Raw genomic sequence first — 26409 nt, forward strand, 5'->3', positions numbered from 1 at the left:
ATCTAATTTGGTAAGCATTGCCTGATTTGATTCAACTACTTCCTATTAATGTGGTTTTACTTTAATTGATGTTAGTCTGATAACCTCATTTCAGGACATTCTCTGTGCCATTCAACTGAATTCGAAGTCATTTGCCATCTATGACACAAAACGGTATCTTTGGCAATCCTTGACGTCTGTATTTATTCCCTTTTAATCTCCTCCTAAATTTCTCCACGATTCCCTTCAATGCTACTGAGCAAGGTGGCACAGTGATGCTGAAATGGTTCCTTTGAAAAGGTTATGACCGATTTCCATCACCATCATGTAGTAATCCAAGCTTGTCATCTGTCTCTAATGACCTCGCTGTCGACGGTACGTTAAAATTTAGTCTTCTGTTTTCTTTTCCTGGTTGCTCAGTGGACAGATAAAGTAACATTGGGGAGAGGCTACAACCCTGCCTTATTCCCTTGTGAATCGCTACGTTCTTTTGAAGTCTATCAAACCATATACCTGCAGTCTGGTTTCTGTATTAGTTGTGGATTTTCTTTGGCTCCCAGTGCTTTATTCCGGCTGCCTTCAGAATTTCAAACAGTTTGTTCCAGTCAGCCTTGTCAAACATTATAAGGGAGTAACTGTGAGGGGTTGTTGTGGAGGATTTCGAGTGAATGCCACATTTTATCCTTATTTCACCCATCTGTACAGTGAATACTTTTTCTCTCACTGAAGAGGGCGCAGAATACGATGTCATGAGAAATTGTTGAGGGAAACAGGAAAAATTAGTCAAATTTTTGACATTTTCCTCTCCAAAGCGTGCTATTAGTTGTAATGCAAAAGTACAGGGCTTAGATATTTGAAAAGATCTGTAACACTAGCCATGCAGTTCAGGTTTGTGCCTATATAAACATTCTATTATTAAGAATTTTTTAAATTATTTATTAATTTTTGCTTATGCATTCTGTCTAGTTGTATAGTCAAGTCTTCTACAGTACAGAATTGCATGAGTTGTGTTGAATATGTGAAAGGAATTATGGAGGAATTTGTTACAAAGGACGGGATATCCAGTTTCCCAATTCAGAGGTTACAGTTGTTGATATAGCTATCTATTAATGCGTAATCATGTATTGATTCAGGAAATATTAATTATGTGTAGCATACTGGTAAAATTAAGTGTGTGTGTGTGTGTGTGTGTGTGTGTGTGTGTGTGTGTGTAATGTAGCTGAATTTTTACAGTTATTTCCTTTCTTTGTTTTGTTACAGTGAAATACTGTTTCAGATATATAGCTTCAGGCAACATTATGTAGAAATCACTGTCTGTTGTGTGCAGGAGTTTTACGAGCACACGGAGATCCTATGGAAGGACCGGGGAGTACAGGCGTGTTACGAGCGCTCCAACGAGTACCAGCTGATCGACTGCGCCAAGTAGTGAGTACCTCATTTCTGTGCTTTCTTTTATAGCGGTAAGGTGGAGCTCTGTACTGGTGTCACAGTGTGCTGTGGAGACTAGAGATGAAACTTGAGTTCAGGGAAGTAGCGTAATGCACATGCAGTGAAGATCTTGGTACAAATGGAGGCTATTCAGGTAACTGAAATTACTGCAATTTTGCGGAGCTCATTTTGACAAGAGCAATGGAGCAGTGTGACAAGATGGTTGCAAACACTGGATCCTTATCTGTAACAGTGTTAAAGGTTAATTTCGACCAACCTGATTTGGACTTGAGGTGGTTTCCCTCACTCACACAGTGGTATGTGGAAATAATATTAAAAATGTGCCATTTCCAAATGCTTACGCACAACCTCGTAATTTTATCTCATGTGGGGGGGGGGAGGGGGGGGGGAAGGGGGGTAGCTAGTGTATGTTTGTCATTTAAATGTGGTCTAACTGCTGACATAACAGCCTCAAATAAGAGCATTCTACACTCATCAACAATTTGAATACTACTATTGCCGTAGTGGCATATGGATATGAACATAAAAACTCAAGATGTATCACACAGAACAATACGCTCCATAAGTTCGGTGTACATTGTGTACACTCAGACAGGGTGACAGTACGAAATTAAAAGGATATGAGTGAGCGCTTGGAAATGGCATATCGAGGAAATCAGCTGATCGTGTGAAATAAATATGATCATAATACAGCCATTGTGTAAAATGGAATTGTCTTTTAATAGGTATATGGCTGTAGCATTTGAAAAAAACTTAATTGAAAATTGCTGGCAAATACTGCACGAGTGAGTGAGTGAGTGAGTGAGAGAGAGAGAGAGAGAGAGAGAGAGAGAGAGAGAGAGAGCAACCTGGCCTGCAGAAAGCAAACTATTTGTCTGGATTTGCACTTGCCCATAGATGTGATATGGCAACTGACAAAAAATTATCTACGAATTATCAGATGTCGCCCCTCTGGTGTCCATCTACTCCCATGGAAAAAAGCTTGAATACACTTGACCCCAATGAAGCAGTGATGATGGTGTAACTACCATGACACTAAAAATGGCTACAGTGGGTAACGTTAACTGTGTTGAAAGCGCTCATGGCGCTTCCGGAATTCTTAGCTGTTAACCTCTATAACATGCACTCCTGGAAATGGAAAAAAGAACACATTGACACCGGTGTGTCAGACCCACCATACTTGCTCCGGACATTGCGAGAGGGCTGTACAAGCAATGATCACACGCACGGCACAGCGGACACACCAGGAACCGCGGTGTTGGCCGTCGAATGGCGCTAGCTGCGCAGCATTTGTGCACCGCCGCCGTCAGTGTCAGCCAGTTTGCCGTGGCATACGGAGCTCCATCGCAGTCTTTAACACTGGTAGCATGCCGCGACAGCGTGGACGTGAACCGTATGTGCAGTTGACGGACTTTGAGCGAGGGCGTATAGTGGGCATGCGGGAGGCCGGGTGGACGTACCGCCGAATTGCTCAACACGTGGGGCGTGAGGTCTCCACAGTACATCGATGTTGTCGCCAGTGGTCGGCGGAAGGTGCACGTGCCCGTCGACCTGGGACCGGACCGCAGCGACGCACGGATGCACGCCAAGACCGTAGGATCCTACGCAGTGCCGTAGGGGACCGCACCGCCACTTCCCAGCAAATTAGGGACACTGTTGCTCCTGGGGTATCGGCGAGGATCATTCGCAACCGTCTCCATGAAGCTGGGCTACGGTCCCGCACACCGTTAGGCCGTCTTCCGCTCACGCCCCAACATCGTGCAGCCCGCCTCCAGTGGTGTCGCGACAGGCGTGAATGGAGGGACGAATGGAGACGTGTCGTCTTCAGCGATGAGAGTCGCTTCTGCCTTGGTGCCAATGATGGTCGTATGCGTGTTTGGCGCCGTGCAGGTGAGCGCCACAATCAGGACTGCATACGACCGAGGCACACAGGGCCAACACCCGGCATCATGGTGTGGGGAGCGATCTCCTACACTGGCCGTACACCACTGGTGATCGTCGAGGGGACACTGAATAGTGCACGGTACATCCAAACCGTCATCGAACCCATCGTTCTACCATTCCTAGACCGGCAAGGGAACTTGCTGTTCCAACAGGACAATGCACGTCCGCATGTATCCCGTGCCACCCAACGTGCTCTAGAAGGTGTAAGTCAACTATCCTGACCAGCAAGATCTCCGGATCTGTCCCCCATTGAGCATGTTTGGGACTGGATGAAGCGTCGTCTCACGCGGTCTGCACGTCCAGCACGAACGCTGGTCCAACTGAGGCGCCAGGTGGAAATGGCATGGCAAGCCGTTCCACAGGACTACGTCCAGCATCTCTACGATCGTCTCCATGGGAGAATAGCAGCCTGCATTGCTGCGAAAGGTGGATATACACTGTACTAGTGCCGACATTGTGCATGCTCTGTTGCCTGTGTCTATGTGCCTGTGGTTCTGTCAGTGTGATCATGTGATGTATCTGACCCCAGGATTGTGTCAATAAAGTTTCCCCTTCCTGGGACAATGAATTCACGGTGTTCTTATTTCAATTTCCAGGAGTGTATCATTCCTAGCCACACTGCATAGTTTTGCTCTTGGCTGTTACAGGTGCAAGATTCTGTATACAGTGGATTTGGGCATTGTCCGGCCTGAAGCTGATGCGTTGGTCTTTAGCCAGCCCATCTGAAGTGGATTTTAGTCGGAGCCAAATAGGTATACTTGGGGTTTTGCGAAACCGAGTTGGTGGTTTGCAGAGTCAGTAGCCCTCCTGTAAGTAGGAGCCATGTACTCTCTGGAGAGGAGGTGGTGATTCGTGAGTTCAGAGGATAGTGATAGACAGTGATCCACAAAGTAAAACCGCCAGTAAAAATTACAAAATCCAGTACCCCAGCAAGGAGGGGGATTGCTGAGAAGCTTTTCTGGTTTTATAGGAAAGTATGCACACGTGTGGCAGCAAGAAACTTCTTTTATCAGGTCCCGAAGTGATAAGCTAGCTGTAAATGGTATATTGTGCAAGAGACGGACTTGGCTACGTGTAATTACACCAGTAAATAATATTTATTTCCATGGATCTAAGATGTTGATTTTGGACATGTTACCCACTTTATCATTGTGGAGGTTACCAGCTTAATTTGAAAGGTAGTGATTATCAGCTAAATTTGAGGGGAATCAGTCAGAACAGTGTGTTAACGATTAATGTTGCGTATTTTCCACTCTACTGGTCTGGGCTAGTAGTCTCGCTGAGAAAATTAGATCACTGCAGGGCCTACAGGCCATGTATCATTGGTACTGCAATAGTGACAGTTGTAACACAATCTTGCAGGTCAAAACGAGGCTGGTGGCTACATATTGAGACAGTTTTTTGAAGTCAGTATTGCTGAGAATTAATTTGGATCCACTAACAAATGCTTCCTAGTTAATAAACAAAGCGGTCCATCCAATAATTTGTCTCAGATGCTGCACTACTATGTGTGTGTGTGTGTGTGTGTGTGTGTGTGTGTGTGTGTGTGTGTGTGTGTGTGTGTGTGTGTGTGTGTGTGTGTGCAGACTCTGGTTTCGGATATGTGCGAGACCTCGTGCAATGCCAAGAAGCTCAGAGCATCAGGTGAAGGAACCTTCACTTTGTTCATACTGCCTGAGTAACGGTGTAGGTACCAGAATGAATTTTTCTCACTGCAGCAGAGTGCACCGATACGAAGCTTCCTGGAAGCCAGACTGAGACTCAAACTTGGAACCTTTGCTTTTCGTGGGCAAGTGCTCTATCAGCTGAGCTACCCAAACACGACTCACGGCCCATCCTTACAGCTTTGGAGGAAAGGAGATAAGGTACTGGCAGAACTGAAGCTGTAAGGACACATCATGAGTCGTGCTTGGGTAGCTCAGCTGGTAGAGCACCTGCCCGTGAAATGCGAAGGTCCTCAGAGTCTTTGGTCCAGCACACAGTTTTAATTTGCCAGGATGGTTGCTTATGGGGATTGTGACTTCCCAGCAGCTTGAAGTTTAGAGCAAAGCCTCTTCTTCTGGAAGTTATTACCCGCAGAAAGCCTTCTGGGCTCTCAACCACACTGTAATGCTGGGGTACGTGCCTTCTGACTCTCCAGGCTGTCACTAATGGCCCGGAACAGTGGTAGAGACAAATACAGGAGCTATTTCTGCTACATTGTTGACAAATATTGTTTCACACAGCAAACTTCGTACATTTTTTCGTGGGAACTGTGTAATGTAGAGACTAATATACAACTGAGTTCACTACAGGCTTTCACTGTTAGGAATAAATATTCTGTAACAAAATAAAGTTTCATATTATTTAAAAGTTTAAGTGTTGCCTCCACTTAGACTTGTCAAAATGTAGAAGGATTTTTGTTCCATCGCAAAAAGAGTTCAGATCTCAGTCGATGTGTTGTCAATAAGAAAACATTACAATTAACAAATATTGAAGATATGTAAATTATGAATTAAAAAATATTGGCCTCCTTGTTGATATCTCAGGCAGTGTGTTGTACACTTTTAATGATTCTATCAACATTTTTGACTAATTATCACAGTGGCAATTGTAAAAATGTTACTCAATAGATGTATTAGTTCTCCAATCAGTAGCGCAGCAAGTGTTCCCTTTCTTGACATGCACCTTCGAGGTTGCACACATTGTGCTTGATTGTAATTTCCACTCTGTTCTGATAAAACCATGTCCGGTAAGTAGTCTTGTCGAGAGATTTTGCTTTTATCCATATTTAAAGTGAGCTGTTGTGTGGACAGCAGCACAGTCTGAGAGTGCTACTGATTGAATTGATGGTATTAGCAGTCCAATGACACTTCTTTTCGGCACATCCACTGTTACTTTCCTTTCTGTTAAGAATTTGCCTTCAATTATTGACGCCATTGATTCTGTCAGATTAAAATGCTTGGAGCTACTCACACATTTAGAAAAATAATGCATTTTGTCATTGATCATTGACTATGTAAAATTGTTATCTATTGTAAATGCAACACAGTGACGAATCCCTTTTGTAAATGTACTAAGTATCTATAATTGAATATTGAGGATGGAATAATGACAATATTATGAAAAGGATAGTTACTACTCACCATACAGCGGAGATGCTGAATCACAAATAGGCACATCAAGCTGTAGTCGTGTGTGTGTGTGTGTGTGTGTGTGTGTGTGTGTGTGTGTGTGTGTGTGTGTGTGTGTGTGTGTGTGTGTACTGGGGGGGGGGGTCTATTCTGATAAAGGACTGTTTGGCCGAAGCTTGCTTTGAGAGAGTCTTTTTGTTGTGCCTATCTGCGACTCAGCATCTGCACTATATGATGAGTAACAACTATACGCTCATAATATTATTATTAGAATTACTATATGTACATCTGCACTCTGCAGGCCGGCTTCCAGTGCATGGCGGAGGGTACCTAGTCTCCCACTTTGTCACGAAAGGTGCATGGGAAGAATGCCCAGTGGAAAATAAGTCTACATAAGAACTCGAATCTGTAATGTACCTTTCTGAATCTTGTGAGATACACGTAAGAGGAAGCAGTACGTTGAGTCTTACAGTAACATGCGCTCAAGTGGCAACATTGCGGTGCACAGTGCCTCTCTTGTAACATCTGTCACTGGAGCATGAGGTTTTACATTTACGAAGCTATCCTGTGAAGAAATGTGCTGCACTTCTCGTGAGCTTTTCTATTCATATATGTCATATTTCATGTCTTTAATGAGGTTTGGAGACTGATGAGCAATACCCAGCATCAGTTATGCACTACTTCATTGGTCGACTACACTTCCTGATAATCATTGCAATTAATTATTGTGACACATGTATTTCAAAGAATTAGTTTTATGTGTTTGACTTAAAATCACTCTGTAAGCATACTCGTAGATGTTTTACTTACGTGTCCGCTTCCAGTGATTGTTCTGCAATTGTGTGATCATACAATAATGGGTCTTTCTGAGTGTTCATATGCAGCACCTTACGGTTTGTTTATATTGAAAGTGAACTGCCATTCCCTAGACCAACTGTCTTTACTCTTTAAGCCTCACTGCAGTTTGCTGCAGTCTTCCGTCATCCTATGTACGGCATCATCATCTGTGGAGAGCCTTACGGAGCTTCTGCTGATGTTATTTGCAAGGTTATTTGTGTAGGGCGTATAGTTTTAAGCAGGAAGCACTCTATTGCTGTTTTGCAATTTTTTGCGGAACATCAGAAAAGTGTCCCCTATATTTGTAAAAAGAACAAAAAATAGGAAAAAATGGATTCACAAAGTCTCTCAGATTTTCTCTCTGCTCACGTTTTGGTCTCCAGGTGACAATGTCGGGTTGGGGTTAGTCTGAGAATCGTGAAGTGTATCTATTTAGTAGGCTCAGATGAAAGAATTGGCGAAATCCTACTGGTGGAATAACGAAACTACTAATCTGACTCGGCCTGATTCCTTAAGTGTCATTTCCTTCCCTACTCTCAGATACGCAATCTCTTTACCCGAAGAGAAATTTTCCTTTTTGCATGAACATTGAGTGTTGAATTGCCTTCTGTACTGCAGGAGTTTGTGCCAAAACAGGGTGAATTTTAACGTTGTTGTTGTTGTTGTCGTCTTCAGTCCTGAGACTGGTTTGATGCAGCTCTCCATGCTACTCTATCCTTTGCAAGCTTCATCTCCCAGTACTTACTGCAACCTACATCCTTCTGAATCTGCTTGTTGTATTCATCTCTTGGTCTCCCTCTACGATTTTTACCCTCCACGCTGCCCTCCAATGCTAAATTTGTGATCCCTTGATGCCTCAGAACATGTCCTACCAACCGGTCCCTTCTTCTTGTCAAGTTGAGCCACAAACTTCTCTTCTCCCCAATCCTATTCAATACTTCCTCATTAGTTATGTGATCTACCCATCTAATCTTCAGCATTCTTCTGTAGCACCACATTACAAAAGCTTCTATTCTCTTCTTGTCCAAACTATTTATCGTCCATGTTTCACTTCCATACATGGCTACATTCCATACAAATACTTTCAGAAATGACTTCCTGACACTTAAATCTATACTCGATGTTAACAAATTTCTCTTCTTCAGAAACGATTTCCTTGCCATTGCCAGTCTACATTTTATATCCTCTCTACTTCGACCATCATCAGTTATTTTGCTCCCCAAATAGCAAATCTCCTTTACAACTTTAAGCCTTCCATTTCCTAATCTAATTCCCTCAGCATCACCCGCCTTAATTCGATTACATTCCATTATCCTCGTTTTGCTTTTGTTGATGTTCATCTTATATCTTCCTTTCAAGACACTGTCCATTCCGTTCAACAGCTCTTCCAAGTCCTTTGCTGTCTCTGACATAATTACCATGTCATTGGCAAACCTCAACGTTTTTATTTCTTCTCCATGGGCTTTAATACCTACTCCGAATTTTTCTTTTGTTTCCTTCACTGCTTGCTCAATATACAGATTGAATAACATCGGGGACAGGCTACAGCCCTGTCTCACTCACTTCCCAACTGCTGCCTCCCTTTCATGCCCCTCGACTCTTATAACTGCCATCTGGTTTCTGTACAAATTGTAAATAGCTTTTCGCTCCCTGTATTTTACTCCTGCCACCTTTAGAATTTGAAAGACAGTATTCCAGTCAACATAGTCAAAAGCTTTCTCTAAGTCTACAAATGCCAGAAATGTAGGTTTGCCTTTCCTTAATCTAGCTTCTAAGATAAGTCGTAAGGTCAGTATTGCCTCACGTGTTCCAACATTTCTGCGCAATCCAAACTGATCTTCGCCGAGGTCGGCTTCTACCAGTTTTTCCATTCGTCTGTAAAGAATTCGTGTTAGTATTTTGCAGCTGTGACTTATTAAACTGATAGTTCGGTAATTTTCACATCTGTCAACACCTGCTTTCTTTGGCATTGGAATTACTATATTCTTCTTGAAGTTTGAGGGTAATTCACCTGTCTCATACAACTTGCTCACCAGATGGTAGAGTTTTGTCAGGACTGGCTCTCCCAAGGCTGTCAGTAATTCTAATGGAATGTTGTCTACTCCTGGGTCCTTGTTTCGACTCAGGTCTTTCAGTGCTCTGTCAAACTCTTCACGCAGTATCGTATCTCCCATTTCATCTTCATCTACATCCTCTTCCTTTTCCGTAGTATTGTCCTTTCTGCTTTCCCTTCTTTGCTTAGAACTGGGTTTCCATCTGAGCTCTTGATATTCATACAAGTGGCTCTCTTTTCTCCAAAGGTCTTTTTAATTTTCCTGTAGGCAGTATCTATCTTACCCATAGTGAGATAAGCCTCTACATCGTTACATTTGTCCTCTAGCCATCCCTGCTTAGCCATTTTACACTTCCTGTCAATCTCATTTTTTGATGCGTTGTATTCCTTTTTGCCTGCTTCATTTACTGCATTTTTATATTTTCTCCTTTCATCAATTAAATTCAATATTTCTTCTGTAACCCAAGGATTTCTATTACCCCTCGTCTTTTTACCTACTTGATCCTCTGCTGCCTTCACTATTTCATCCCTCAGAGCTCCCCATTCTTCTTCTACTTTATTTCTTTCCCCCATTCCTGTCCATTGTTCCCTTATGCTCTCCCTGAAACACTCTACAACCTCTGGTTTAGTAAGTTTATCCAGGTCCCATCTCCCTAAATTCCCACCTTTTTGCAGTTTCTTTAGTTTTAATCTACAGTTCATAACCAATAGATTGTGGTCAGAGTCCACATCTGCCCCACGAAATGTCTTACAATTTAAAACCTGGTTCCTAAATCTCTGTCTCAGCATTATACACTCCTGGAAATTGAAATAAGAACACCGTGAATTCATTGTCCCAGGAAGGGGAAACTTTATTGACATATTCCTGGGGTCAGATATATCACATGATCACACTGACAGAACCACAGGCACATAGACACAGGCAAAAGAGCATGCACAATGTCGGCACTAGTACAGTATATATCCACCTTTCGCAGCAATGCAGGCTGCTATTCTCCCATGGAGACGATCGTAGAGATGCTGGATGTAGTCCTGTGGAACGGCTTGCCATGCCATTTCCACCTGGCGCCTCAGTTGGACCAGCGTTCGTGCTGGACGTGTAGACCGCGTGAGACGACGCTTCATCCAGTCCCAAACATGCTCAATGGGGGACAGATCCGGAGATCTTGCTGGCCAGGGTAGTTGACTTACACCTTCTAGAGCACGTTGGGTGGCACGGGATACATGCGTACGTGCATTGTCCTGTTGGAACAGCAAGTTCCCTTGCCGGTCTAGGAATGGTAGAACGATGGGTTCGATGACGGTTTGGATGTACCTTGCACTATTCAGTGTCCCCTCGACGATCACCAGTGGTGTATGGCCAGTGTAGGAGATCGCTCCCCACACCATGATGCCGGGTGTTGGCCCTGTGTGCCTCGGTCGTATGCAGTCCTGATTGTGGCGCTCACCTGCACGGCGCCAAACACGCATACGACCATCATTGGCACCAAGGCTGAAGCGACTCTCATCGCTGAAGACGACACGTCTCCATTCGTCCCTCCATTCACGCCTGTCGCGACACCACTGGAGGCGGGCTGCACGATGTTGGGGCGTGAGCGGAAGACGGCCTAACGGTGTGCGGGACCGTAGCCCAGCTTCATGGAGACGGTTGCGAATGGTCCTCGCCGATACCCCAGGAGCAACAGTGTCCCTAATTTGCTGGGAAGTGGCGGTGCGGTCCCCTACGGCACTGCGTAGGATCCTACGGTCTTGGCGTGCATCCGTGCGTCGCTGCGGTCCGGTCCCAGGTCGACGGGCACGTGCACCTTCCGCCGACCACTGGCGACAACATCGATATACTGTGGAGACCTCACGCCCCACGTGTTGAGCAATTCGGCGGTACGTCCACCCGGCCTCCCGCATGCCCACTATACGCCCTCGCTCAAAGTCCGTCAACTGCACATACGGTTCACGTCCACGCTGTCGCGGCATGCTACCAGTGTTAAAGACTGCGATGGAGCTCCGTATGCCACGGCAAACTGGCTGACACTGACGGCGGCGGTGCACAAATGCTGCGCAGCTAGCGCCATTCGACGGCCAACACCGCGGTTCCTGGTGTGTCCGCTGTGCCGTGCGTGTGATCATTGCTTGTACAGCCCTCTCGCAGTGTCCGGAGCAAGTATGGTGGGTCTGACACACCGGTGTCAATGTGTTCTTTTTTCCATTTCCAGGAGTGTATAATCTATCTGATACCTTCTAGTATCTCCAGGATTCTTCCTTGTATACAACCTTCTTTTATGATTCTTGAACCAAGTGTTAGCTATGATTAAGTTATGCTCTGTGCAAAATTCTACCAGACGGCTTCCTCTTTCATTTCTCTCCCCCGATCCATATTCACCCACGATGTTTCCTTCTCTCCCTTTTCCTACACTCGAATTCCAGTCACCCATGACTATTAAATTTTCGTCTCCCTTCACTACCTGAATAATTTCTTTTGTCTCATCATACATTTCATCAATTTCTTCATCATCTGCAGACTCAGTTGGCATATAAACTTGTACTACTGTAGTAGGCATGGGCTTCGTGTCTATCTTGGCCACAATAATGCGTTCACTATGCTGTTTGTAGTAGCTAACCCGCACTCTTATTTTTTTATTCATTATTAAACCTACTCCTGCATTACCCCTATTTGATTTTGTATTTATAACCCTGTAATCACCTGACCAAAAGTCTTGTTCCTCCTGCCACCGAACTTCACTAATTCCCACTATATCTAACTTCAACCTATCCATTTCCCTTTTTCAATTTTCTAACCTACCTGCCCGATTAAGGGATCAGACATTCCACGCTCCGATCCGTAGAATGCCAGTTTTCTTTCTCCTGATAACGACATCCTCTTGAGTAGTCCCCACCCGGAGATCCGAATGGGGGACTATTTTTACCTCCGGAATATTTTACTCAAGAGGACGCCATCATCATTTAACCATACAGTAAAGCTGCATGCCCTCGGGAAAAATTACGGCTGTAGTTTCCCCTTGCTTTCAGCCGTTCGCAGTACCAGCACAGCAAGGCCGTTTTGGTTAGTGTTACAAGGCCAGATCAGTCAATCATCCAGACTGTTGCCCTGCAACTACTGAAAAGGCTGCTGCCCCTCTTCAGGAACCACACGTTTGTCTGGCCTCTCAACAGATACCCCTCCGTTGTGGTTGCACCTACGGTACGGCCATCTGTATCGCTGAGGCACGCAAGCCTCCCCACCAACGGCAAGGTCCATGGGTCATGGGGGTAGGAGTTTTAACGTAGTTCAGATATTGTTCGAATATGTGGACGTGTCCAAAAGAACAGCTGCCACACATTAATATAAGTGATTCGCCTCGATGGGCACTGAATCCACAACTTTCAGTGCGGATGCACATTATGTTCGACCTCCAACTGGAAACTAAAATTAGCAAACATGGAAGACACAGATGGGGAAGTCGACTGGGAGCATGTCGAGATAGATTTTGGGATAAGCACTGTCGGAATGGAGCAACTGCCTAGTAAGCGGGAGATCCCAGGTTCAGGTACTGGTTCGGCACACATTTTCACTTGTTGTCACTGATTCCACGCAAAGTCCTGGTACAGATGATATCATTAGTTCGTTCCCTTCCCTTCCCTCTCCCTGCGCCTTTAATGTACATAATAAGTAATTCACATACGTTCTTCCAAGACAAATGAAATTTAAGGCATCCTTTACGTTATGTGAACCACAAATTCATAATGCTAGACTGTCAGTGGCATTAGGTGCACTATTCACAAGAAAACATTTAAACCGAGAAAGTATTAAAAAAGATTCAGAAGTTGGCTTACTTCATCTCGCTCCATGTTGAAACGGAATGACAACATGGCAGCAGATAAAGCAGCCATCATGTTTCTGTAGTAAACAAAGAAATGGATTCGAATTTCAGATGCACTGGTCGGATAGCTGCACAGAGGAAAATGAGTTTAACTAGCCGTAGGAGATGTAGTGTGTGATGAGAATTTAGTTGTATTGATTTATGGTTTCTGTTTTTATTGGTTGAATGTAACAATCGACGACACTCTGGAAAAGGCTGTTCTATAAACTTTCTCTAAAGCTATCGGAAACTGAAGGAACACAGCATTTCTGTATGGGCCGGTGTATAATGAGGTCAGAGAAGCCATGACAGTGATATGCACGTCTACAGATGGCGGTAGTATTGGGCACACAAGACATACAAGGGCAATGCATTGGCGGAGCCGTTACTTGTACCCGGGTGATTCGTGTGAAAAGGTTTCCGGCGTATTTATGATCGCACAATGGAAATTAGCGGACTTTGAACGCGGAATGGTAGTTGGGGCTAGGCGCACAGGACAGTCGATTTCGGAAATAGTCAGGGAATTCAATTTTCGGAGATGCACAATGTGAAGAGTGCGCCGAGAATACCAAATTTCAGGCATTAATTCTCACCACGGACTTAAACGACCGAGAGCAGCGGCGTTTGCATAGAGTTGTCAGTAAAAGAAGATCGTCATTACGTGAAATAAGTGCAGAAATCAATTTGGGCTGTATGACGAAAGTATCCGTTAGGACAGTGCGGCGAAATTTGGCGTCAATGGGCTATGGCAGCGGACAACCGACGCGAGTCCCTTCTGTAATAGCGTGCTATCGTGTACAGCAAGCCCGCTCGGTTGGCCATGCTGTCTAACGCACGGCTTTCCGGGCGGGAAGGAGCGCTGGTCCCTGGCACGGATCCGCCCGGCGGATTTGTGTCGAGGTCCGGTGAGCCGGCCAGTCTGTGGATGGTTTTTAGGCGGTTTTCCATCTGCCTCGGCGAATGCGGGCTGGTTCCCCTTATTCCGCCTCAGCTACACTATGTCGGCGATTGCTGCGCAAACAACCTCTCCACGTACGCTTACACCACCATTACTGTACCACGCAAACATAGGGGTTACACTCGTCTGGTGTGAGACGTTCCCTGGGGCGTCCACCGTGGACCGAACCGCACAATAACCCTGGGTTCGGTGTGGGGCGGCGGAAGGGTGAAGTGGACTGCGGTAGTCGTCGTGGGGTTGCGGAACAGTGCGGCTGTGGCGGGGACGGAACCTCTCCATCGTTTCTAGGTCCCCGGTTAACATAACATAATACAACATCGTGTACAGCGCCTCTCCCGGGCTCGTGACGATTTCGGTTGGATCCTAGACGACTGGAAAATTGTGGGCTGGTAATATGAGTCCCAATTTCAGCTGTTAAGAGCTCATGGTAGGTTTCGAGTGTGGCGCAGACCCCACGCCGCCATCGAACTACGTTGTCCACAAGGCACTGTGCGAGCTGGTTGTGGCTCCATAATGGTGTGGGCTGTGCTACTTGGAGATCATTTGCAGCCATTCATGGACTTCGTATTCCCAAACAACGGTGGAATTTTTATGGGTGGCAGTGTTCCACGTCACTAGGTCACAATTGTTCGCGATTGGTTTGAAAAACATTCTAGACAGTTCGAGCGAATGATTATCACTCGACACGATTCCGATCGACCATTTACTGGACAGAACCGAGAAATCAGTTCGTGCATAAAATCATGCACCGGCTACGCTTTGGCGATTAAGCAAGGTTATAGATGTAGCATGGCTCAGTATTTGTGTAGGGGACTTCCAACAACTTGTTGAGTCGTGTCGCGTCGAATTACTGCACTACTTCGGGCAATAGGAGGTCCCCATGTATACTGCCTTCTGGATCTCGTGAACGAACAGAGCGATCCGGATTTCACACGATCGTCGTGTTGCGGAGTCGACGACGATTCCTCTAGATCCCACGTGCTGCCGTAAAAGTAGATATAGTCGCCATTGTAGCACAGTGGGCAGACCTTGTAAGAAGAAAAAGATGGAGTGTAGCTGTGGGGCAGAGCCTCGTGTGCGTGCGTGCAGGGCGGGGGGGGGGGGGGGGTGTAGCGCGCCAGACAGCCGAAGAGCAGCCGGGCCCAGCCCTCAGGTGGTCTGCTGCGATGCGGCGGGCGCGACGTCTGCGGCCGCTGTGACGGGCAGGCGCGCCCAGCTGGCCGGCCGCCTATTGATCCGGCGACGGCGGCGGAGGCGGCGCGTGTCGGGGCTGGGCGGGGCGAGCCCGCGGCAGCCTGCCGAGCCGAGCCGCGACCCCGGGCAGCCCGGCAAAACACAAACACTCTCTCTTTCACTCCGTCCCTGTACCGCCTTGTAGAACATTATACAGCGAGTCCGACAAGCTCCCGAGCGATAGTAAATATTAGACAAAGGCAGATGATTAAATTCAGCGTGGGGCTGCAGTTGACTTTCGAATTGTTTCAACAACACCACGTGATCGTCTTGACGTTATACGAGGCGTATTCCAAAAGTAAGTTTAGGTGACCAGTATCTAACAAGAGGTAGGCCTGGAAGAAGTTTCACACACGCATGCAGCGCTTTCTCGCTCTGTAGGGAACTGCAGCACTGTTGATATTATTCAGTGGTCGTTTGCCAGTCGGTGAGAGCAGATCGCAATGACCGAGACAATCGTAGATGCCTAGTGTATAGACCTGAAATAATGAGTGTTCGAAAATGGTGTCGAGAATTTCAGAATGGCCGCACAAATGTTCACGATGGACAGCGGAGTAGCAGGCCCAGTAACCGCACCGACGACATCGTTGAAGGAGTGAACCAAAAACTTCGAAGTGATCTGCGATTAGCGATTAGTGGTCTGGCTAATGAATTCCAAAGTGTTACTCGAATCTCAGTTTACAGGACTGTCACTGAACAGCTAGGATATCACAAACTGTGTACCAAATGGGTTGCAGAAATGCTCACTGATCTGCACAAAGAGCAAAGAATGCGTAGTGCACGACAGTTTTTGGAGCATTATAAGGAAAATCGAGATGGTTTGTTTTCTCACATTTTTACAGGCAACGAGACGAGGATATCGTACACCAACGCAGAATTAAAGTAAGTCAAAGCAGTGGCGTCATTCAAGTCCACCCAAACCAAAACAGTTTGCGCACTATCGGTTCTAGAATCGAAAAAGATGGCTTCAGTTTTTTTTTGGGACGAAAAGAGCGTCCTTTTGATTGTTGATTTCATGGACCGTGGATCAACAGTTACAGCTGACATACGCTGTCAATCACTAACCAAACTGACACATTCGAGCCTAAATTGATGCAGCGGGAAACTTGTCCGGAATAATCCTCCTTCACGACTATGCTCGCTCTCACGCCGCTGCTAAAATCTAGGAGAAGAATCTATATTTTCTTTTTGAAGCTTTTGATCACCCTCCGTACAAGCCTGACCTTGCACAAAGTGAATATTCTTCTCTATTTCGAAAAAGTGGCTGGGTCGATGAAGATTTCAAACCAACGATGAACCCTAGACAGGCGTTAACAAACTGGTTCAGTTACCAGGCACCATACTTGTATGACGAGGGGCTATAGGAGGTGGTACAGAGTTACAGAAGGTTGGTGTGAATTGAAGTAGATATGTAGTCAAATATGGTCAGTAAAAACGTTCTCTCATGACCTAATTTTTTTATGACCAAACGGACATTACTTTTGGAATACGCCTCTTATTATGACAATAGGTCTTCGTAATCGAAAGGATCAATACGTCTCTCGATTTTACTTTCCCCTTGGTTATCTTCGCCTTTCAACCATCACCGCAGTCAAAATTTTAAAGGATTATGTTTCGGAGACATCGGTGCCCAGTTATGTCGATCCATCTTCCGGGCAATGTTGGGTCTTAGGTTGTTGTTGTTGTTGTTGTCGTCTTCAGTCCTGAGACTGGTTTGATGCAGCTCTCCATGCTACTCTATCCTGTGCAAGCTTCTTCATCTCCCAGTACCTACTGCAACGTACATCCTTCTGAATCTGCTTAGTGTATTCGTCTCTTGGTCTCCCTCTACGATTTTTACCCTCCACGCTGCCCTCCAATACTAAATGGAGGATCCCTTGATGCCTCAGAACATGTCCTACCAACCGATCCCTTCTTCTAGTCAAGTTGTGCCACAAACTTCTCTTCTCCCCAATCCTATTCAGTACATCCTCATTAGTTATGTGATCTACCCATCTAATCTTCAACATTCTTCTGTAGCACCACATTTCGAAAGCTTCTATTCTCTTCTTGTCCAAACTATTTATCGTCCATGTTTCACATCCATACATGGCTACACTCCATACAAATACTTTCAGAAACGACTTCCTGACACTTAAATCAATACTCGATGTTAACAAATTTCTCTTGTTCAGAAACGCTTTCAATTGCCATTGCCAGTGTACATTTTATATCCTCTCTACTTCGACCATCATCAGTTATTTTGCTTCCCAAATAGAAAAACTCCTAATTCCCACAGCATCACCCGACTTAATTTGACTACATTCCATTATCCTCGTTTTGCTTTTGTTGATTAGAAGGTCTTGGATTATGGGTCACTGAACCACTAGAACATTGTACAAATCTGTCACGCTCGAAGAACATACCAGTACTTGTAATCAAGGGAACGTCTCCCAACAACGCTGGAGGCTCGTTTTCCAGAAATTCTAGATAACAGGCCTTTATAAGACGAAACAGTTACATAACAGGCCCAATAGACACTGTCATGTCACGCTACACATTTATAGAGAAGCATACTAGAATAACTTTTCCACAAAGGCATGCCGGTCTTCGTTAGAGCATCCATGTGAGTTTCCAGTGATATTGATACCGTCACGAGTTGGCTTCATCAATAAACAGTATTATCGGGCTTATTAAGCGATTTTCAGTTACGTGACAAAATTGCAGTCGTCTACCTTCATTTAAAGTCCGGCGTTTTGTTGTAAGCGGAACATTTATAACTCTAAAAATTATGCGCGTCCTTCTTGAAGGACGATAGGTTGCTCCTGAGCGGCATTGGTACATGGAGGAATGTCCGTTACCCGTTGCTTTTGGTACACATGAATGAGAAACAAGCACTTAAGCCATTTTTCGCGTATATTGAGATTCAAAGTAAGTTTGACTGATCAAAGTGGAATCAAGAAAAAGTTGAAATAAGGGTATCACCTATCAAAAATAAAATAATACTGTTGTTGTTTCAATAACATTCGTACTTCTATACAAACTGAAGCAGAAAGCAACAACTAGACCTTAAATTAAGAGAAAGTTGATCTTTTACGTATTGCATTTATTTTAACACAACAAATTTCCGGAAATACATAATATTGGTTCAAATGTCTGTGAGCAGTATGGGACTCAACATCTGAGGTCATCAGCGCCCTAGAACTTAGAACTACTTAAACCTAACTAATCTAAGGACATCACAGACATCCATGCCCGAGACAGGATTCGAACCTGCGACCGTAGCGAAAATACATCAGAATACTTCAATGTTATTTTAAAGTAATCTGTGATCTTTTGCTGCTTCAGTGACCTTCAGCTTATTTACTCATCTGTATTTTCTGTTGCGACCAAAGTCTAAAACACATCAACGTATACATTCTTTCTAAGAATGCACATTCATAATAACTTGGAAATGCTCATTCGTCTCATCATCTTCATTCCTGTCACCCAGAATAACCCAAATTTCAACGTCGTTTAGGGCACCGTAGACTTCAGCTTGGTCATTAAAATCGTTTGTCACGTTTTTTCCTAATAGCAAATCAGCAAGAAGGCTCCAGGTGTCGTAGGAACCTCTATTGGTTGCAGCTGTTTCCATATCTCGCACTGTCGCCGTAAATTATCTTCAAAACTATGTTACGTACTTTCTTAAAGTTAGTAAGCCACTCTGCAAATGTGGCGAACCCATCGCTGCCCAAACTACCAGCAAATGTCTTGGCCTTTTCTTTAAGCACAGAACATCAGGACCTCTACATTGCCTAAGCTAGATCAATAAGAATTCTTCAGACAGCGTCATCTCGTCGCAGCATGTTCACTTTCCCCCTCTGTGTGATACGTTTACCATAATCTGATTGTGCCTCAGGAATGTCGACATATTTTCTTCTGAGAATCACACGCTTATACCTATTTGAAGACATTTTCACAACTGATTTATCCACTTCGGCGCCTTTTGTTTTCTTCAACAGACAATGGAGTGGCGTAAAGAGTTGAAGGACAAAACAATTACCAAAACAATTCGAATTACAGAACATTGACGGGCAGTCTGCGTGACAAACGCTTCGATTATCAGGTATACCGAAACACACGTTTTGTTCCATTTATCAGTGTTTTTTCGAGTGACTTGATTACTGGGTTGTGTATCTAGAAACTCTGTATATCGAGGGTTGAGCTAACTAGAGCCAACTGTATGTACTTCAGAATAGTAGAGCACGCGGGAAGCATTTGGTCATACGTACCAGTACATCGATCTTCGGGCGAGATCATGGGTAGTAAGCGCAGAACCTCTATGGGAAACAGTCCAAGAGGGTTAGGTTGCTGCACGATAACGCGCCAGATCCCTCATCACAGCAGAGAGACTTCGGGATCTGAAATTTAGTCCTTTCGTATATAACAGACGTAACGACTTTGCTCTTCTCTCGCACAAAGAGCCAGTTGCATGGCAGGTGTTTCCAAGACAATAACGAGACGCCAGAGGCGCATTGGACTTGGTAGCAAAAGTTACAGCTTCAATCTAGGCATATGACAGCCCAGAGTGGATTCTCGGACTATTTGCTACAATAATCTTCTTTGTGCTCATATAACAAATTTTATATCCAGCCACGTATTTATGTGGAGAATGACATAGGTCGATGAGAATACTAAAAAACAGTACTAATCAGTTTAGCGATGGTGTAGGGTTCAGTCACGGTTGTATTGGAACGCGTCAGTAGGTCTATGTATAGCTCTCGTGTTCACTCGTCGGCATTCTGCTCGCGGTGCTCCGGTGCGAGCCCCGCATTGTCGCCGCGCGCACGCGTGTTGGGCGTGCGTCTCCCGCGAAGAAAAATGTTGTGCCGCGTGACCTGGAAAATGGAATAACGCGACCGTTGACCGGTTTCAGAAAATGGCACTCGGCCGTCGGGCATGCGCAGTATGGCGCCACCGCCCCCGCTTCTCTTCTGCGCTCCTCGCCTGGGCGGCAGCAGCAGCAGCAGCAGCAGCAGCAGACGGGCTTTTTAATTAAGAGTAACGCGGCTAAATTTAGAGCCTTATCTGATTCAGCGCTGTTAGCGGCGACCAAGGTGCAGCTGATGCCGCCAGCCGCGCGATCCGCGTCTGGTGACGCCGCACGCGACTGTCTCCAGTCTTTGCTGGCGAGATGCAAAATACGTCAGTATGGGAAATAAATAACCTGACAGAGGATTCGTGTTCGGGAGGACGGCAGTTCGAATCCCCGCCCAGTCATTGTCATTTAAGTTTTCCGTCTGTAAGTGGATCACGAGCGAATTACGGGTAATTCCGATATCATTTTTCAATGGCGACCAAAGATTGTCACCATTACTGACTTATTTTGACCCAGACTACAGGTAAGGCGCATAGCTCAAACAACTGGTCCACAAACGTCCTCACCTGTTGGTTTTGCGCCTCATTGCTCTGAACATGAATGATCACTGGTACTTGAATTACAGCGTAACTGCTCAGCAGCGTTTGCAGCAGGTATGTGGTTGTTAGAACTTTAAGAAAATGATTTTAAAAATTTTCGTTGTTACTGAATGTATCACTGTACGAGGCATGTTCATAAAGTAAGTGAACTGCTATCGTAATAGGGTGCGCTTTTTTGTTTTTTTGAGGGCAATACTGAGTGGTAGAGACGGATCATATGCCCAGAGCGAGTATCGCAGAAAGACGATAGTAAGTAAACTCACGTTGTAGTGTCCAGTTGCGTGAAACATGTCGGTAAGAAATCTCACCATCTGCAAGCCAAGTGCTGTGATTCCCTTCCTACTCGCGGAAGGAATAACACTTAAATTTTTTTGCGAAGCAAGAGTCGAAGCCTCTTCAATTTGACTGATGAATGGGTGCAAAAAATCTAGGAAACTGTTAGTGAGGACCGCCAATTCACGGTTTCTGCAATGCTTCCACAACCCTCCAGAACGAGAGAGTCACAGAAACGCTGGTATACCGGAAACTGTGCGCCAGATGGTCAGTAACGCCCGCGAGATTCTCGAGCGACTTGAATGGGAAGCTGATGGTTTTCTGAGCTGTATTGAAACTTGATAGGAAACGTGGAATGCTAATTACAAGCTTGAGATAAAAAGACAGTCGTCACAGTGGCTTCACACGTACCAAAAAAATTCAAAAACACAATTTGTAGTAAAAATCATGGCCACAGTGTTTTGGCACCGAGAAGGCGCGATATTGGTCGAATTTTCGCTTCAAGGGGAGACCATCAATGCACAACGAGAGCATGAGACCGTAAAGAAGTCTAAAGGAGCGTTCAGAACAAAAGGAGTGAAATACTGACGAGAGGAGTGTGTTTGTTGCACAACGACCGTCCGTACACCACCTTAGCCACCAAGGCACTCGAGGACTCTGGTTGGTATGTTTTGAACCAGACCCGCCCCCTCCCGTATTCCCCTGACCCGACGACTTCATATTATCGTCTTCTCACCTCCATGAAGGCATACATCTACATCTACATTTATACTCCGCAAGCCACCCAACGGAGTGTGGCGGAGGGCACTTTACGTGCCACTGTCATTACCTCCCTTTCCTGTTCCAGTCGCGTATGGTTCGCGGGAAGAACGACTGTCTGAAAGCCTCCGTGCGCGCTCTAATCTCTCTAATTTTACATCCGTGATCTCCTCGGGAGGTATAAGTAGGGGGAAGCAATATATTCGATACCTCATCCAGAAACGCACCCTCTCGAAACCTGGCGAGCAAGCTACACCGCGATGCAGAGCGCCTCTCTTGCAGAGTCTGCCACTTGAGTTTATTAAACATCTCCGTAACGCTATCACGGTTATCAAATAACCCTGTGACGAAACGCGCCGCTCTTCTTTGGATCTTCTCTATCTCCTCCGTCAACCCGATCTGGTCGGATCCCACACTGATCAGCAATACTCAAGTATAGGTCGAACGAGTGTTTTGTAAGCAACCTCCTTTGTTGATGGACTACATTTTCTAAGCACTCTCTCAATGAATCTCAACCTGGTACCCGCCTTACCAACAATTAATTTTATATGATCATTCCACTTCAAATCGTTCCGCACGCATACTCCCAGATATTTTACAGAAGTAACTGCTACCAGTGTTTGTTCCGCTATCATATAATCATACAATAAAGGATCCTTCTTTCTATGTATTCGCAATACATTACATTTGTCTATGTTAAGGGACAGTTGCCACTCCCTGCACCAAATGCCTATCCGCTGCAGATCTTCCTGCATTTCGTTACAATTTTCTAATGCTGCAACTTCTCTGTATACTACAGAATCATCCGCGAAAAGCCGCATGGAACTTCCGACACTATCTACTAGGTCATTTATATATATTGTGAAAAGCAATGGTCCCATAACACTCCCCTGTGGCACGCCAGAGGTTACCTTAACGTCTGTAGACGTCTCTCCATTGATAACAACATGCTGTGTTCTGTTTGCTAAAAACTCTTCAATCCAGCCACACAGCTGGTCTGATATTCCGTAGGCTCTTACTTTATCAGGCGACAGTGCGGAACTGTATCGAACGCCTTCCGGAAGTCAAGAAAAATAGCATCTACCTGGGAGCCTGTATCTAATATTTTCTGGGTCTCATGAACAAATAAAGCGAGTTGGGTCTCACACGATCGCTGTTTCCGGAATCCATGTTGATTCCTACATAGTAGATTCTGGGTTTCCAAAAACGACATGATACTCGAGCAAAAAACATGTTCTAAAATTCTACAACAGATCGACGTCAGGGATATAGGTCTATAGTTTTGCGCATCTGCTCGACGACCCTTCTTGAAGACTGGGACTACCTGTGCTCTTTTCCAATCATTTGGAACCCTCCGTTCCTCTAGAGACTTGCTGTACACAGCTGTTAGAAGGGGGGGGGGGGGGGGGGGGCGGCAAGTTCTTTCGCGTACTCTGTGTAGAATCGAATTGGTATCCCGTCAGGTCCAGTGGACTTTCCTGTGTTGAGTGATTCCAGTTGCTTTTCTATTCCTTGGACACTTATTTCGATGTCAGCCATTTTTTCGTTTGTGCGAGGATTTAGAGAAGGAACTGCAGTGTGGTCTTCCTCTGTGAAACAGCTTTGGAAAAAGGTGTTTAGTATTTCAGCTTTACGCGTGTCATCCTCTGTTTCAATGCCATCATCATCCCGGAGTGTCTGGATATGCTGTTTCGAGCCACTTACTGATTTAACGTAAGACCAGAACTTCCTAGGATTTTCTGTCAAGTCGGTACATAGAATTTTACTTTCGAATTCACTGAACGCTTCACGCATAGCCCTCCTTACGCTAGCTTTGACATCGTTTAGCTTCTGTTTGTCTGAGAGGTTTTGGCTGCATTTAAACTTGGAGTGAAGCTCTCTTTGCTTTCGCAGTAGTTTCCTAACTTTGTTGTTGTACCACGGTGGGTTTTTCCCGTCCCTCACAGTTTTACTCGGCACGTACCTGTCTAAAACGCATTTTACGATTGCCTTGAACTTTTTCCATAAACACTCAACATTGTCAGTGTCAGAACAGAAATTTTCGTTTTGATCTGTTTGGTAGTCTGAAATCTGCCTTCTATTACTCTTGCTAAACAGATAAACCTTCCTCCCTTTTTTTATATTCCTATTAACTTCCATATTCAGGGATGCTGCAACGGCCTTATGATCACTGATTCCCTGTTCTGCACATACAGAGTCGAAAAGTTCGGGTCTCTTTGTTATCAGTAGGTCCAAGATGTTATCTCCACGAGTCGGTTCTCTGTTTAATTGCTCGAGGTAATTTTCGGATAGTGCACTCAGTATAATGTCACTCGATGCTCTGTCCCTACCACCCGTCCTAAACATCTGAGTGTCCCAGTCTATATCTGGTAAATTGAAATCTCCACCTAAGACTATAACATGCTGAGAAAATTTATGTGAAATGTATTCCAAATTTTCTCTCAGTTGTTCTGCCACTAATGCTGCTGAGTCGGGAGGTCGGTAAAAGGAGCCAATTATTAACCTAGCTCGGTTGTTGAGTGTAACCTCCACCCATAATAATTCACAGGAACTATCCACTTCTTCTTCACTACAGGATAAACTACTACTAACAACGACAAACACGCCACCACCGGTTGCATGCAATCTATCCTTTCTAAATACCGTCTGTGCCTTTGTAAAAATTTCGGCTGAATTTATCTCTGGCTTCAGCCAGCTTTCTGTACCTATAACGATTTCAGCTTCGGTGCTTTCTATCAACGCTTGAAGTTCCGGTACTTTACCAACGCAGCTTCGACAGTTGACAATTACAATACCGATTGCTGCTTGGTCCCCGCATGTCCTGACTTTGCCCCGCACCCGTTGAGGCTGTTGCCCTTTCTGTACTTGCCCAAGGCCATCTAACCTAAAAAACCGCCCAGCCCACGCCACACAACCCCTGCTACCCGTGTAGCCGCTTGTTGCGTGTAGTGGACTCCTGACCTATCCAGCGGAGCCCGAAACCCCACCACCCTATGGCGCAAGTCGAGGAATCTGCAGCCCACACGGTCGCAGAACCGTCTCAGCCTCTGATTCAGACCCTCCACTCGGCTCTGTACCAAAGGTCCGCAGTCAGTCCTATCGACGATGCTGCAGATGGTGAGCTCTGCTTTCATCCCGCTAGTGAGACTGGCAGTCTTCACCAAATCAGATAGCCGCCGGAAGCCAGAGAGGATTTCCTCCGATCCATAGCGACACACATCATTGGTGCCGACATGAGCGACCACCTGCAGATGGGTGCACCCTGTACCCTTCATGGCATCCGGAAGGACCCTTTCCACATCTGGAATGACTCCCCCCGGTATGCACACGGAGTGCACATTGGTTTTCTTCCCCTCTCTTGCTGCCATTTCCCTAAGGGGCCCCATTACGCGCCTGACGTTGGAGCTCCCAACTACCAGTAAGCCCACCCTCTGCGACCGCCCGGATCTTGCAGACTGAGGGGCAACCTCTGGAACAGGACAAGCAGCCATGTCAGGCCGAAGATCAGTATCAGCCTGAGACAGAGCCTAAAACCGGTTCGTCAGACAAACTGGAGAGGCCTTCCGTTCAGCCCTCCGGAATGTCTTTCGCCCCCTGCCACACCTTGAGACGACCTCCCACTCTACCACAGGTGAGGGATCAGCCTCAATGCGGGCAGTATCCCGGGCAACCACAGTCGTAGTCCGATCGGGGGATGCGTGGGACGAGCTGGCCGTCCCCGACAAACCCCCATCCGGACCCCCACAGTGATGCCCATTGGCAACAGCCTCAAGCTGTGTGACCGAAGCCAACACTGCCTGAAGCTGGGAGCGAAGGGATGCCAACTCAGCCTGCATCCGAACACAGCAGTTGCAGTCCCTATCCATGCTAAAAACTGTTGTGAAAAGAACGTCTGAACTAATCAACAGAGAGCGCAAACAAATCGACACAAAATTTAAACGGTTATTAAAATACAAGAATGCCTAGTAAATGCAGTAATGCTGCTACTTGCGCACTGCTGACACACTGCTCGGCGGCGGAAGGAGGCTACGCGATTTTACACTATTCAGGTACTAAAACGCGATGCTACAACTCTCAAATACTATAATACGCCCGAAATTTATGAATTAAACAATGCAAGTACCAAAAACACGCAAAGAAATTAAGAATTAAACTATGTAACAAATGAGTGAGCTAGGAGTATACGACTTGCTGCTGCAGCTGCTTATCCAACGGCGGCAGGGAGCACACATGAGGGAACCTAAAATTTCAATCGACGAGCATGTGCAAAAAGAGCTGCTGAAGTGGGGGAAGAGGCTGGCGGGAGAGATGTTCGAGGAGGGCGTAAAGAAGCTTGTGCCACGGCCCACCACATGCATTGAACGGGATAACAACAGTTATATGGAAAAATAGTCAGCAAATATATCATCAATATCCTGTATTTTTTTCAAATACACTTTTTTAAAAAAAGTAAGTATAGTACACTTTCTGAAAATGCCTCATACAACCCAAACACTGCTTCCCACTCCACGCTCATAC

The 26409-nt window shown here is 45.5% G+C and overlaps 1 protein-coding gene across 1 annotated transcript in view; it reads left to right on the plus strand.

Annotated features, from left to right (window-relative positions):
- The window catches only part of LOC126194806 (guanine nucleotide-binding protein G(s) subunit alpha), a 412531-nt gene that overhangs the window by 229666 nt on the left and 156456 nt on the right, over positions 1-26409 (plus strand). Inside the window, exon 5 of the mRNA XM_049933120.1 lies at positions 1307-1404. Coding sequence (XP_049789077.1) covers positions 1307-1404 — 98 coding nt within the window. The remainder of the gene's footprint in view (positions 1-1306; positions 1405-26409) is intronic.

The sequence above is a fragment of the Schistocerca nitens genome, chromosome 7 (genome assembly GCF_023898315.1).
Source record: "Schistocerca nitens isolate TAMUIC-IGC-003100 chromosome 7, iqSchNite1.1, whole genome shotgun sequence".
Classification (NCBI taxonomy): Eukaryota; Metazoa; Arthropoda; class Insecta; order Orthoptera; family Acrididae; genus Schistocerca; species Schistocerca nitens.